Source organism: Mercenaria mercenaria, chromosome 4 (assembly GCF_021730395.1).
Source record: "Mercenaria mercenaria strain notata chromosome 4, MADL_Memer_1, whole genome shotgun sequence".
Lineage (NCBI taxonomy): Eukaryota > Metazoa > Mollusca > Bivalvia > Venerida > Veneridae > Mercenaria > Mercenaria mercenaria.
Genome location: NC_069364.1, coordinates 23,680,273 through 23,694,593, shown reverse-complemented (window position 1 = coordinate 23,694,593; position 14,321 = coordinate 23,680,273). Strand labels below are relative to the sequence as shown.

At 34.1% G+C, this 14,321-nt stretch overlaps 1 protein-coding gene across 1 annotated transcript; it reads right to left on the bottom strand.

Annotated features, from left to right (window-relative positions):
* Positions 1-1,103: 1,103 nt before the first annotated feature.
* Positions 1,104-11,473, bottom strand: LOC123543648 (uncharacterized). The gene is made up of 5 exons (XM_053540743.1): positions 11,337-11,473; positions 7,302-7,875; positions 6,073-6,231; positions 5,255-5,612; positions 1,104-4,063 (listed from the first exon to the last, which is right to left on the bottom strand). The coding sequence occupies exons 2-5, from the start codon at positions 7,806-7,808 to the stop codon at positions 1,416-1,418; spliced, it is 3,672 nt and encodes a 1,223-aa protein (XP_053396718.1). The 5' UTR covers positions 7,809-7,875; positions 11,337-11,473; the 3' UTR covers positions 1,104-1,415.
* Positions 11,474-14,321: the final 2,848 nt, after the last annotated feature.

The window sequence follows — 14,321 nt, the reverse complement described above, 5'->3', positions numbered from 1 at the left end:
ATAGAATCAAAGTACGGGGATTTTCTTAACAGCTACGGCATTTAAAGATTTAAAGATTATTGTTGTGGTCTTAAATTCCAACCGAAATAAAAAGTGAAAAAATCATATGTGACTCCAAGATAGAACTGTACTATGGTGCTAGTGACATATATATATTGTATATAAATTAGTAGCGTTTCCTCTTTTGGTTAGAAAATTATCTTCTTAATGCCTTGAAAGGGTTCATTTACTGTACTTTGTGGATCTAAAGCATTATAGAGAGGATTTCATTCAGAACTCACATTGTCGTGGTGGAGAGTGAGCTCATCTGTTTTCCAAGTCAAACGTAGCTTTCAGCTGTTACTCGCATTCATTCGAGTCTATGCGAAGCTGCTCGGTTTATTCAAATGCTAGATTAGCACTAACAATTGACATAATTCAAAGTATATCTAAGGTAAGTCAATATCTAAATAGTAATTTAATTGAAAGAAATTATGTGCGACTATCATGATTATGAAAAAGCGGGGTCGGTGAATAAACATATCAGTCAAATGTGTTTATCTTTGCACAAAAGAGTAACTTTTATGGAATAAAATACAATGCCTATTACGAGAGTTGCACGATAGATAGAACAACGGGCCACTCTCCTTTGATAAATACTTTATCAGGTAAGGGCAATATGGCCGTAAGGAATTTGGCAAGCATCACCACTTATTGATCTCACCTGATAAAGATAATATCAAAAGACAGTAGCCCGTTATTCTGTATTTGTCAGGACGTCCAAATAATATTCGTAACTCGATCAGATAATGATTATTCCTGCTAAGGTTGAACAAAGTCTCATTAGGTCTGTGGGAACAGTTCACAAACATAAACCGTTACCACTTTGTCAGTCTGCTTAAACTAATTGATTGTTTTGAGAGTAGGCTAAAGGATATTTCAGGTAGTACTGAATTAAATGAACATTTTTAAAAGAGTAAACATGCTCAAAATACCCATTTCTGAAATAGTAATGTTTTGATATGGTAAAAAAAGTTCAACAATAAGTTTTCATAATGTTTTTATTCATTTTATCATGATAAGAAATGTTCAATGTAATACTTTGCCTTAACCCGTACTTACTGTTTCATTTTCATAAAATGTATTGACACATTATTATATCAATAAGAACAAAATTATGTCAATAACTATTTGACTGAAGTCAGAACTTTGCCGCTATATAACCTTCAAATTTAGACGGCCCATCTCTTTTCGAGGGCATTTTCAATGACGGAATATTGTATCCATGTCTATGTCTGTATATCAAAAGTTCATTTATCTTTCATACACCACTCTTATTTCCTTCATACAAGATTCACATTGCAATCGTTCTTAAATTTACATCTCCTTTCGTTTATTTCATAATCCAGCTGTGTAAAGCCTAAGGCCTTTTATCTTTAACCTAGTGTTTTGAATATGAAGTCTTTCTGACTCTTTGTCTCATCCTGTATTACGTGAACAGTATTTGATAACTTTAGACTACGTATTTCCCGTTCATAGTCTTCATGATGTTCAACCATACAGTCAAATAGCCCAACCCTTACAGTCCTCTTAATCTGCTGCACTTCCTCTACAAGTTTCTTTAGAGCCTTTATACTCATCTGAATCCTGATCATAAAAACATTTTCAATGCTTTCTAATTTCGGGCTCAGTCGAAATGTCTTGCACCCTAAGTCCATATTTACCAGCCAAATATGTTGTAAGTTATGTAGATGTGTGATTGTTTCCAGCATCTTCTCTATGTCTGTTTGGGAAGTTAGAAAACCGCAGCAAAAGACATGTAGTTTTGGCGCAGTCGACAGGAAGGTTAGTACTTTCGACAACACAACACTTTTTGCAAAGCTGCCAACGTAGCATACTTCTAAAGAGCGCGTATTGATCTGTACTTCCGAGATGGGAATACTTCCAATTTCAATCATTCGGAGTTGTGAATGATTCGAAAGGTCTAATTTGGTATCACTGCAATAATCATCATGCTTTTGGCACTTTATGAATCCCAGACCTATGTGTCTCATGTTCGTACTTCCAGAGACAAAACCGAGGAGATGGTCGAATTGACCATGAGTCATTTCAATGTTCCTGAGATACAGTTCTTCCAGTTGCTTCATGCCCCATATGATCTGAATACTTTTATTGGAGAGCCTAACATGACTATGTGACCAAATGTTGCCCAACCATTGACCACCTTTCATAATGAAGCATTTCAAAGACTGCACTGATTCTTGCAGAAGGAACTCTAGACTCTCATCACAGATTTCACATTTCAAATCAAGTTTTTCTAAAGCAGCACGACCATTTTTCCTTAGCAATTGTACTATATCAGAGAACTCGACTTTCGTTTTCACTTCCCGGATTTTAACTGATTTTACATCTTTGCCGTTTGTTTCCAGTATTGGTTTCAGGACTTTTGAATAGCTTTCTGTTTGGAAGTCGGAGTCGATTATAATGTCTTCAATCTGAAATTCTACTGGTGTATGTCCATTGTCAATACTTTCATTCACACAGTCTACAAACAGGCTTTGGATTCGTTTTATTGTCTCATTGTAGCCCACAAAGTAATTCCAAGATCCCATGTCGCTTCTGTATCCTGTAACGGTATCAGAGCTAGAGATAACACGATAAAACGTAAAGGACAATGTTCTGGCTTTGTCGGGACACATACCATTCAGAAATATAAAGAAATTTGACACTGAAAGAATATCTTTAACAGTGCTACATATTTCTATAACTGGCCTAATTTCGGTTGGATCGTCAACCATGGTGCACACATGCAGAGCAGCAAAAAACTCTTGAAACGTTTTATGTGCAAAAGAGACTCTGGGAACGTTTCCGAAAAAGTCATTTTCTACACCTTTATTCTGTGTTAACAGTCCAGTAGACAGACAGAATTCAAAATGTTGTCCGAGATACTGTTTTGCAGTTTCGATATCAAACACCAGTGAGTTTTCTCTATCTTGGTGAAAGAACGTGTGAAAAGCCAACTGTCCTAGTGATTTCAGCACTTCGTGAAATGCTCCACAATATTTATTAATTTGGATGCATTTTGGTATATCGACTTTCCTCTTTTTAATATCTGGATATTCGGTGTCCTTTGACCTAATTTGAGCTCTATTTAAATGAAGCCCTATGATGTTGCTGAATATCTCGCAGTAAGATTCCCCGATTGTTTGATGTTTGTGCCATAGGCAAATTAGATGTATCAAAATCAAAGGCACACTTTTGAATTTATTAATACTGTTTTCCTGCAATTTATGATGAAAATCTTTTATGCTTCTTTTACTATCAGGAATGTTGTCAGAACTGAATTTCGAGACAGCATTGTCAATTAACTGTTCTGCTGCTTTCTCTCCAAGTCCAGTTATTTGAACGAGATTGTCGATTTGGTTTGTGCTTAAAGACAATAAACTGAATTTCCAAGTTCTTGTAGTTGTCAAAATAGTGCAATTTTGCCGTGCCTTTCTGTGGGGAATGTCATTCAAAGTTTTGCATGATTTCCCTTTTGGATGAGTCCATTCGTCTAATCCATCCAATATGATCAAGCAACGTTCCTTTGTAAGTATATCTTGTAGAAAATCTAATTTATAACGCTGTGACCGGGCTAAGTGTCTAATTATCTGGTGCTGAATCATTTTGTCTACGTCGCAGTCGGAGCTACGTGCTTCGCGTAATGGCAAAATGAATGTAAAATCAAAATCTCGCATCATTTCAAGATCTTCTTCTGTTTCAAATGTTGTTTCAATCGTTCTTTCTCCGTGGGCATGGCACCATGCCACAGCTAATCGTTTACAGAACACAGTCTTTCCTAGACCAGCCTTTGATGTCACGTATATTTCATTTCTTCGTTTTGTTTTGAAAATATCACTAAGGCAGTTAATTTCTGTTTTAATATCTGACCGATGACTTTCATTCCACGGATATTGAACGCAGTTGATGGTTGGTTGAACGTAGAACCCAACAAGTGGTGTGTCTTTTTTCTCGAACAAAGGTGAAAGCGGGATAGTAGTGTAAAGTTTATTGTTGAAAATTAAGAGATCTTCCTTCAAGTCTGAAAAAAAGAAGTAGGCTGTATATTGCAAAAACTAGCAAAACATTTATCACCTCAGAAAGACACCTATCCAAATATATTCAACGGAAAAATCTCGGCCAGCATAAACTGTGAGAAGAACTGAATAGCTCCTTTTTCCAGCAACTGATCAGGCAGACAAAATAAAACATGGATTCATTAAAAGTGTTTATCATCGATTTACAGTCTGCCCGCTTAGCTCAATAGTGACAGCGCAGATCTACGGATCGAGGGGATCGCGAGTTCGAGTCCTGGGCGAGGCGTATGTTCTCCGTGACGATTTGATGAAAGACATTGTGCCCTAAATCATTCGTCTTACACCTCTGATTCATAACTGAAATACCGTTGAAAAATGGCGTTTAACCCAAAACAAAACAAATCATCGATTCACATGCACTCTTTTCTCATGGCTTACACTATATTAGTTATTATATAAGTCAGCCTAAGACCCTAAAAAGTTTCGGTGCATAAAATTAGAGTTACGTCAATTCTATTCGAAGATATTGTACGACTCCAAACAAATGTATATTTGTATATTTTTATAAATAACATTTTGATTTAGCTTAAAAGCTACTTGCTGGCAGTTAGGATACCTTCAGTTACACAATAATATAACATATATACAGCTGTATATACAGGAAAATAAGTACTATGTCTGTAATACATATTGTATTGTATTAGGCGTTATACGCACTCTAGATCATTAGGGTTACCCTGCAAAGTGGTAAGGGAATTGTTCAGCACAACACTTTTACCAATACCTTTGTAAAGATATTATATTGATCGTAAAACCTGTTTTATATACAAACACTCTTTTCTTAGTAATGGAACGTTTAATACATACAAAATATTCAACAGGGCATCTTTTATGAAACATTTTGATAATATTTCCGTCAAAAGCAAAAGATACAATACGGCTTTCGGTTTCTATGTATACATGTCATATATCGTCTCAACTATCTGAAATACTGTCACTTGTTTCTGTTTGTCACTGGTTTAGATAATCTAATATGCAATCCGTTTTAAGCAAGTAAACAATTTGTACTTAATTTTCATCGCATGACCTGTATTGCAAACAATTAAACATAAGATGTAGGAAACTAAATTTAGTATATTTTACAGCAACATAGACATGATTGTCAAATCTTAAAATAGGTTTTATTTATAACTTACCGTGTTTTAATGTTTCATAACTCTCTTCGGTGCTGGTAGCTCTTGTCGTTTGCCTACACTGATTAATTTCATCAATCGAAGACAATTTGGTTCGTTTCAATTCATCAATAGAAGATGCTTTAGCTTCGTCTATATCGTGTAATGCTTCTTTCCTTGCGGTCAAGATTTTGTCCAAACTTTCACTTTTTGTTGAGTGAAGATTATTTATCTCCTCGATGATTTTTTCAAGACATCGCCTTCTTTCCTGGTCTATATCATCTAATGACCTTCGTGTGCTTTCTTCAATTTCATCTTTAACATACGTTTTAAGAACTTCTGTAATGTCATCAGTTGAAATAGTAAGCTTAGCTTCTTTAAGCTGAAAAACAAATTACTACTGAAAACTTTTCGTAGAGTAATTTGAAAAAGGTGAGGACAGAATGTGATTGTTTTCGTTTTCTGTGAAGCCTTGCGTTTTAATATCAGAATGTTATATTTAAAGTGTGAGAGAAATAATAATAAATTTAACATTTACCAATCTTTTTTTCACGGAAATACTAATTTGTTATCAATAAGCAAGTGCCTACCTGTTATCGTAATGTGCGCGCAAGACAGATTAGAAATTAGGACAAAAGAAATTTTGTTATTTGTGTCTATTTGAGTAGTCAAAATTATGTAAAGCAATTGATAAAAGTAAAGTATATTTAAATCTACACAATTGTTTTACAAAAGCTATATTTGTATTAGTGATGTTAAAAACTCTATCTTAAATTAACAGAGCTTCTTGAAATCTTCTAAAGTTTGTTATCATTTTGACTCGCTACTAAACAAGGTTGTACCTTCTTAATGTTACTTAGAGCTGCGACAGCTGCTGGATTGTTTTCTAGATATGTTTCACAATCTAGAAAGGTGATGAGCACTTTGAGGTGATCTTCCAGTTCCTGTTCATTCATTGACAAGTTTGGAGAATGTCTCATCCTGTTAGTAACGTCCCTGGCCTGTATAAAATTATAAAAAGGCGATTTTAAGGTACTAGACCCGTAATACAGTACCTCCATTTTGAAGAGTATTCGGAACCTTTTTCCTTATATTCATTTTTTTCTAGTATGTTCTTACTTTGTTCAAGACATAATATTGATTCATTGTACGAAATTGATAATCTTTATTTGATAAGCAATTTTTTGCTGTTCAAAGTGAATTTACCTCTGAAACAGAAGTGGTAGAGTTAGACATCTTTAAAAATACTGAGTTACATACGGTAAAGGTTCTCTATTTCCCCTTCATTCTTTAGATTACATATTGTGGAAGAAATGTAGATAGGTTTTACTTCTGCCATAAGGTTATCTTTAATGAAGTGAGCAAAATTCAAAACAGACCCACAGGATTCGATCTTAACATTCAGTGTTGGAGTTAGAATCTTTCTCATTAAATCCGTTTACTTGAGGCACCCTAAAAAATGATATTTACAATTTTATTTTGTGTTTTATAATACTAATTGTTTACAAATAGTTTGATGTTTCTTTGTAAAATGAATTCTCTGCAAACGTTTTGGATAGTGGGAATCACTTTGAAATTTGTCTCTACTTGAGCTTGAGGAAATACCATAAAATGTACAAAATTTATAAAAAAGGCACGGTAAAAGTTGTTTAAAAATTGCAACACACTGCGAAACACGATCAACTTTAAGAATATACCAAGCAAATGCCATTTTTTAACATTACTATTAGGGGTCCAATACCTTAACTATGCAACAATTACTACCAGTAACAAATACTATATTAAAACTTAAAGTAAAGCGTAAGTGTAATAGCCTCTCTTTTTAGCACAGAAAGGCCACTACTGGAATATGTTGACAAACACTTAGTCGAATATCTTCTATAAGTTGTCATCCTCCTGTCTGGAAGTTTGCAGTTACTAGCGGAGTAAATCTATTCGTTCGTAAGACACCATGTAATGATAAGGCGATGTAATATATAACTACGATATTGACCAAATGAAGATAAAATCTAACAATGGTAACTCTAAAGTGCCCTTCCCCCACTTAGAGGGCGAAATAAGAATACAATACCTTTTGACATTCGTCTTTGTCGTTTGTGAATTCTAGGTGGTTCATCATTACGCTAAGAATTCCATTCAAGTCTGTGTCTGAACCAGAACTTGCCGTCTTGTAACCGTCCGGTGGCATATAGCATTTTGCTATCTCCCACGGACAGTGGCACCATTTTTCAACCCGGTTGTTTCTCCAAGAAGGATCTTGGTAAGCATGACTTATAACTATTTTTGTTCTTAGTCGATCGCAAACGTGCTTCTGGCACTTGGGAAGAGTGTCTTGACCTTTGTTGTGTTTAGCTTTGTTTGTGGTAGGTAGCAAACTGTTATTCGTACATGCAGTACATAACGCTTCATCTTTGAATTCTTTAGAGGACAGAATATCCTCTAATGCATTCTGGTGGAATTCCGTTATAATATTAGACACGTACGGCTCAATTCCTTTCTTTGCAATACTGACCGCGAGAGCAGCTTTAAGCCAGTTTTGGAAATCTTTTTCCTTAAGTTTCTCGCTACAGTCGGTCATTGTTCTTAAGTCCAATCAAACAAATGCTATGTGCACTCAAGGTAGCTCCATTTAACCTGTTGTTTGTCTGAAACAATAGATAGAAATAGTAAGAAAATAGAAACATATGTACACGTTACTTTCTAAATGACATACACGCTCATAAAACTTATACTATTACAAATATTCAAACATTGGGCTATGCATGTCCCATATATAATGGACCTCTTGAAGAGTAATCAATTCCCATAAATAAACAAATTTTGATTTAAATTTTTCAGTGGGTATAGGTTTAAACCCTATTGGGACCAACCTTTTTTCTTATATTCATTTTTTTCTAGTATGTTCTTACTTTGTTCAAGACATAATATTGATTCATTGTACGAAAGTGATAATCTTTATTTGATAAGTGATTTCTTGCTGTTCAAATTGGATTTACCTTTAAAAAGGAAGGGGGAAAGTTAGACATCTTTAAAAATACTGAGTTACATGCGGTAAACTTTCTCTGTTTTGCCTTTACTCTTTATATTACATATTGTAGAAGAATTGTAGGTAGGTTTTACTTCTGACCCAAGGTTATTTTTGAATGAAGTGAGCAAAATTTAAAAGTCCTTTATTTTTCAATTTTGGAGTGAGAATTCTGTCCCATTAAATTCGTTTACTTGAGGCACCCTAGAAAAAATGATATTCACAGTTTTATTTTGTGTTTTATAATTGTTTACCAAAAGTTTGACGTTTCTTTAATCAAAATAAATGGTAAATGAATTCCCTGCATACGTTCTGTACAGTGGCCATCACTTAAAAATTTGTCCTTACTTGAGCTTGAGGAAATATCATGAATTAAAAAGAAATAACGGCACGTTAAAAGTTGTTTTAATTTATCATACAAGTCTCTCACTGGATACAATATATTGCTGCAATTGAAATATTAACCATTATGTGGGTCATACCTTAAACCCCAACAAAGGAACGCTTGTAAAATATACTGTCGTTTGTTTTTTGTTTTGTTTTGCGTTTAACGTCGTTTTTCAACAGTATTTCAGTCATGTAGCGGCGGGCAGTTAACCTAACCAGTGTTCCTGGATTCTGTACCAGTACAAACCTGTTCTCCGCAAGTAACTGCCAACTTCTCCACATGAGTTATCAAAGGTGGAGGACGAATGATTTCAGACACAATGCATTTTATCAAATCGTCACGGAGAAAATATGCCAAGCCTGGGAATCGAACTCGCGACCCTGCGATTCGCACACCAACGCTCTCCCTACTGAGCTAATGTTTAAATGGAAGATTTGCATAAATCTAAGATCACTCTATTTCAGGTCAAATTGCCGATAACATGTACTTCAGACATTACATCTCATGTTATCATTTCCCAAGTGTTTGCAATTACATAAACATTCTGCTGCATCCGGAATGATAATGACTTGACTGATTATAATTTAGAAACGGACTGAAATTCATTATAAAACTTATTCGCAACTATGTTGCTGAAGTGGTCACAGGATATATTAAGAATTGAAAGGTCTCGATATCACACAAAACTGTTCCTATCTAGATTAAAGTATATTCAAAAGTATGAGCAAAGTACGATATCGAAAAGAAGTTCACACTATTAGATCTCAATGCTATGGTTGTCAAATTTCAATCGGAAATATAACCAAACAATATACGAGACACTACCACTAAATATGTAGGTCATTCGAATTAATATGCGTTCATATAACACGCATCTCTTCAGTGAATTATCGAAATATATCTGGTATTTTCACGGTGAAAAAATAACTAATATAGTTTTCACTGGTTAGAAACTATAAAACGGGTAATTGTAGTTAAAATATAGAATAAAAATTGTTTATTTTACTTGTTGGATAAAAATATCTTACATTCATAAATACCTTGCCTTGGCTAGGCTATTTAAGATATTGCATCTGGTGTTCACTCATGAAAGATATTTCTAACTTACATTCAAAGAAACAAATATCCTCTATTTATATCTTTATAATTTTGATTTCAGGTAATTATTGTACCCTATCTACTGTAAAAGATAGTTTTGATCTATTGCGCCCTCGAAGAGAAAACAATTTATGATTTATATATTTTTATTATATATTTTGAGGACTATATTCATCTCCAGGTATGAAGTTGTTCGAAACTTTAATACCCTGTTAAACTAACCGCTGGTTAAAGTTTGATTCGAAATTTTAGACTTTGTGGGAGTGACTAATATGATGTTTTGATTTTACTGTATTGAAAGGCTTTTTAGTGTTCATAATCCTTAACTTGTATTTCTAAATTTTTTAAAAATGTTGAAATATAACCTTAAAAGTTAATCGGCCGTTAGCTTGCTTAATCGTCTGTTAATATTTCGAACAATTTGTTCCTGTAAGTGTCAAGTTTAACATATAATTTACTGCAATTAACTGTTGTAACTGATCTTGCGTCTGGAGTTAAACTATGATAAAAAGATAAACTGAAAAAATGACGAAGACGTATTTATTAATTCCATGAACATTATAAACATATGTATTGGAATATATTTGGTAAACACATTGCAAAAAAAAAATGCATCTCATTTCAACTGTTCAATTTTGCAGTGTATATAACTATTTCCGACAACACTGACCCCAAAAATATATATATAAAAAAAAAAAAATAAAAAAAAATATATATATAATTTAGCTCATTATTTTTATCATTTGTTATGATTATCAGAGAGAGAATATTCCTATAATGCACTGTTTGATGAAAACATAGGCATTCAACACATTTGTTTGGTCAGTAATGATGCTATATACATGTACGATAAAAAGTTAATGTATAGACAGACCAGGATCCAAAATTATAGTAAATGGGCGGCCCTGACCTGTCTATAATTATATATAGCATCATTTTTTACCAAACAGATGTGCAGGATGCCTATGAGGGAGAAAAGGAAACAATATAAATGGCCATGTCAAGTCTTAGTTTGTGCAAATCAGGAAGGATTTATGGAAACATCATATCGGCTTTCGGTTTAATAAATCGTACCGTCGGTTCATTCATTTATTTTATACTTCAATATTTGATAACACGGTGCATAATATACATATATGAAACAAAACGAAGCATGTTTGGCAACAGAAGAAAAAGATGGAAGTTAAACTGCATTATTTAAAGTTATTAATGGTATTAATACAAATAAAACTAGCTACAAATTCTGTAAATAAGATTATTATAAAGGGTTGTTAAATAAGTCAATTACAATAAAAATATATCATTCAAATAAATAGCTTTGATTAAAGATATGTGTATATAATTAGAAGGAAAAAATAAGAAATATTAAACCATGTCACAACATAAAAATACATACATGTAAGCTGTAATTATCTAGGAACTATATATTGTTCGTTTATTTAAGTACAGATCTTCAACAAAAAGTATAAAATACACTCATCCGACATTTTCTTTAAATTCCGGTATTCAATTTCAGATGTACACTTTTTAAAACGGTTTTAACAAATGATTACATATTGTATTGATAACAAATAAATATGAAAACATTTTAAAACCTGTCCGTGCCATTAATATATCTGTTTGCAGAATCTATGTATTACTGAAATCCATAAGAATTAATCTCGTTCGTTATACAACATGCAGAGCTCCTGTGTTCTGCGATAATTGATAACCTACTTCTGATTTCAAGGCCGAGTGTGTAAACGTGCAAAAGTACACAAAATAGCCTAGAGTTGAGATAGCTTTATAATGCTAAAAATAGAACAAGGAAATTCCCTAAAAATCCCGATATAGTATTAAGTGTTTTACGCTGGAAGGGAGCACACTTCCCTATCAGTCAGTTTTTACAAAATTGTAGTTCTCTCCCATCAAAAAAGAAATAGCCATGTGTTTATTACGGAAGAGCTGTGTATGTCATTTATTAACTCGAAAATTCGAAATTAAGTCGAAATCGTATCTCGAAATTTCGACTTAGAAACTCGGGTTACTACCTATATTAGGTACCTAGTGTATACATCGGGTAGCCAAACAGGGTCATATGATTAAAATGACCGGGCAGTGTTTGCTCATTTAAACCATTTTTAAATCTGCAAGGTTTTCGATCTAGTTTGAGCCCTTATGGCAAGGAAATATAGACATACCCTACATGAACGTGTGGTAATGAGTCTGACCAAACTTGGATATCTGGACAGGTCTAGATTTTGAGGAGAGGTCATAGAAGGTGTCCGGGAAGTATTCATACTAAGAACATCTCACTATTTTGACCATATGTGGAAGGTTTTCGACCTCGTTCGAGCCCCTACCACCTGAACATACTACCGGACAACACTAGTACTGTTGCACCTCAAAATGGTAGCAACGCATTTTGGTAGTCACTACCAAAATTAGACTGAGTTTTGGTAGTCACTACCGAAATGCGTTACACTCAACGCAATTTGGTAGTTTACAAAAATGTAGTACCAAAATGCATTGGATATGTACACATCCAGCGCAAATGTATTAATAATAATCTCATGATTTGCAAAAAGAATATTTTGTGACGAGTGGACAATATTATTTCAAAGAGAGTCATGATGGAACTTAGTCGCTCATCCGACCTTGACCTTTTGACCTTGAAAATATAACGGCCCTAGATTCAGCCAAGAAGGACCATTTGAACACACGTGAGAGAGGTCAATGCAACTCTAACTTTGACATATATCGAGAGATATTTAAGGAACTTGGCACAACTGTTCACCACAATTATTTGATGCGCCGCTCGGTAGTGAATTTGATTCTGATGGTTACCGATTAATTTATTATCCGTGAGTTACCGAGGTTGGTCGAGTAAATATCAGGCATTTTTGTATACCGAACATAACTTTCTCGTATTTTCACCTGGTGCTTGAAAAACTTTTCTTACACCTCGGGGTGTAGGATTGCCGTTGGGCTGAATGCACACATGTACGCTCCTAGAGTGTTACATCTGTTTTAAAGTTGAGGTTCAGTGGAGTCTGTCCATTACTCGACTAAATGTTGGTACCTTGGTAACATAAGCCTGATCATTATAACTGAGTATTCAGGATAAATACTGTATGAGATTTGGAACGAGAACTATATATCACATTTATTATACCTCACTTTTGTCTATAATGGTAAAATCCCATTTCCCGAAAAAAGAGATATTTTGACTATCAGAAACATTTTCAACCTTTTAGACACGTGACCAAGCGAAAGTGACTGTCAGGTCATGTGACCGCGCTGATATTTTGAATGTCATATAAGGGCAAATAACTGCTTCAGTTTTTTAGCCATATGATTGCCTCCCTTGTACACAATGTCATATTGTAATGACGTCGCTATTCAATGTGTACTCAGCTGATTACCGCGCCAAAAATGAAATTGTTGAATTTAATGAATTGAAAACATTTTAAATTTGTTTTGTGCTTAGTGTTGTTCGGTAGTATAAAATAAATACCATATGGCAGCGTGTGTGACATTATATAAATATCATATGGCAGCGTGTGTGACATTGTCAACCCGAGGGAAGAATGTCACTGGCAACTGGCTGTCCTGGTGCTTTTTGAGACTGCTGAATGCAATTTAAGGAATAAATATTAATATGAAAGAGCAAAACAAGGATAAGAATGAACTTTTTATCATTTTCGACCAAAACAATGACTGTCTGTAAAATGTCGAATAACCAACTGCCTACCAGTAGGCAGTTGGTTATTCGCACGCGAATTGGCAACTGGCTTTCCAGAGTGTTTTCAAGACTGACGTATACATTGAAAGTGTCGGATATTGATATGAAAGAACAAAATATATGTAAAATTGAATTATTTTATGCATATGTGTCTGTAAAAAGGCTTTTCTGAAACAAATCGCGAATTGGCAGATGACTCTCTAAGACTGATCTATACGTTGAAAGTTTCGAATATTGATATGAGAAAACAAAATTTATGTAAAATTGAATTATTTTATGCATATGTGTCTGAAAAAAAGCTTTTCTGAAACATATCGCGAATTGGCAACTGGTTCTCCAGCTGCTATATGAAACCGCTGAATGCATTTAAAGGAATAAATATTAACATTAAAGAACAAAACAAAGATTAGAATGAATTTCTTATCATTTCCGACCAAAACAATGACTATCTGTAAAATGTCGAATAACCAACTGCCTACCAGTAGGCAGTTGGTTATTCGCACGCGAATTGACATCTGGCTCTCCTGTGTGTTTCCAAGACTGATCTTTACTTTGAAAGTGTCGGATATTGATATGAAAGAATAAAATATATGTAAAATTGAATTATCTTACGCATATGTGTCTGAAAAAAACCTTTCATGAAACATATCGCGAATTGGCAACTGGCTGTCCTGGTAATTTTTGAGACTGCTGAATGCAATTTAAAGGAATAAATATTAACATTAAAGAACAAAACAAGGCTTAGAATGAATTTTGTATCATTTTCGACCAAAATAATGACTGTCTGTAAAATGTCGAATAACCAACTGCCTACCAGTTGGCAGTTGGTTATTCGCACGCAAATTGGCAACTGACT

Bases quoted from the DNA above. Each gene is read 5' to 3' on its own strand.
- LOC123543648 (XM_053540743.1), bottom strand. From the start codon at position 7,808: ATGACCGACTGTAGCGAGAAACTTAAGGAAAAAGATTTCCAAAACTGG. The intron at 6,232-7,301 runs GTATTGTATTCT...AATTTTATACAG, and splicing joins ACAAAGACGAATGTCAAAAG to GCCAGGGACGTTACTAACAG. The intron at 5,613-6,072 runs GTACAACCTTGT...TTTGTTTTTCAG, and splicing joins CTCTAAGTAACATTAAGAAG to CTTAAAGAAGCTAAGCTTAC.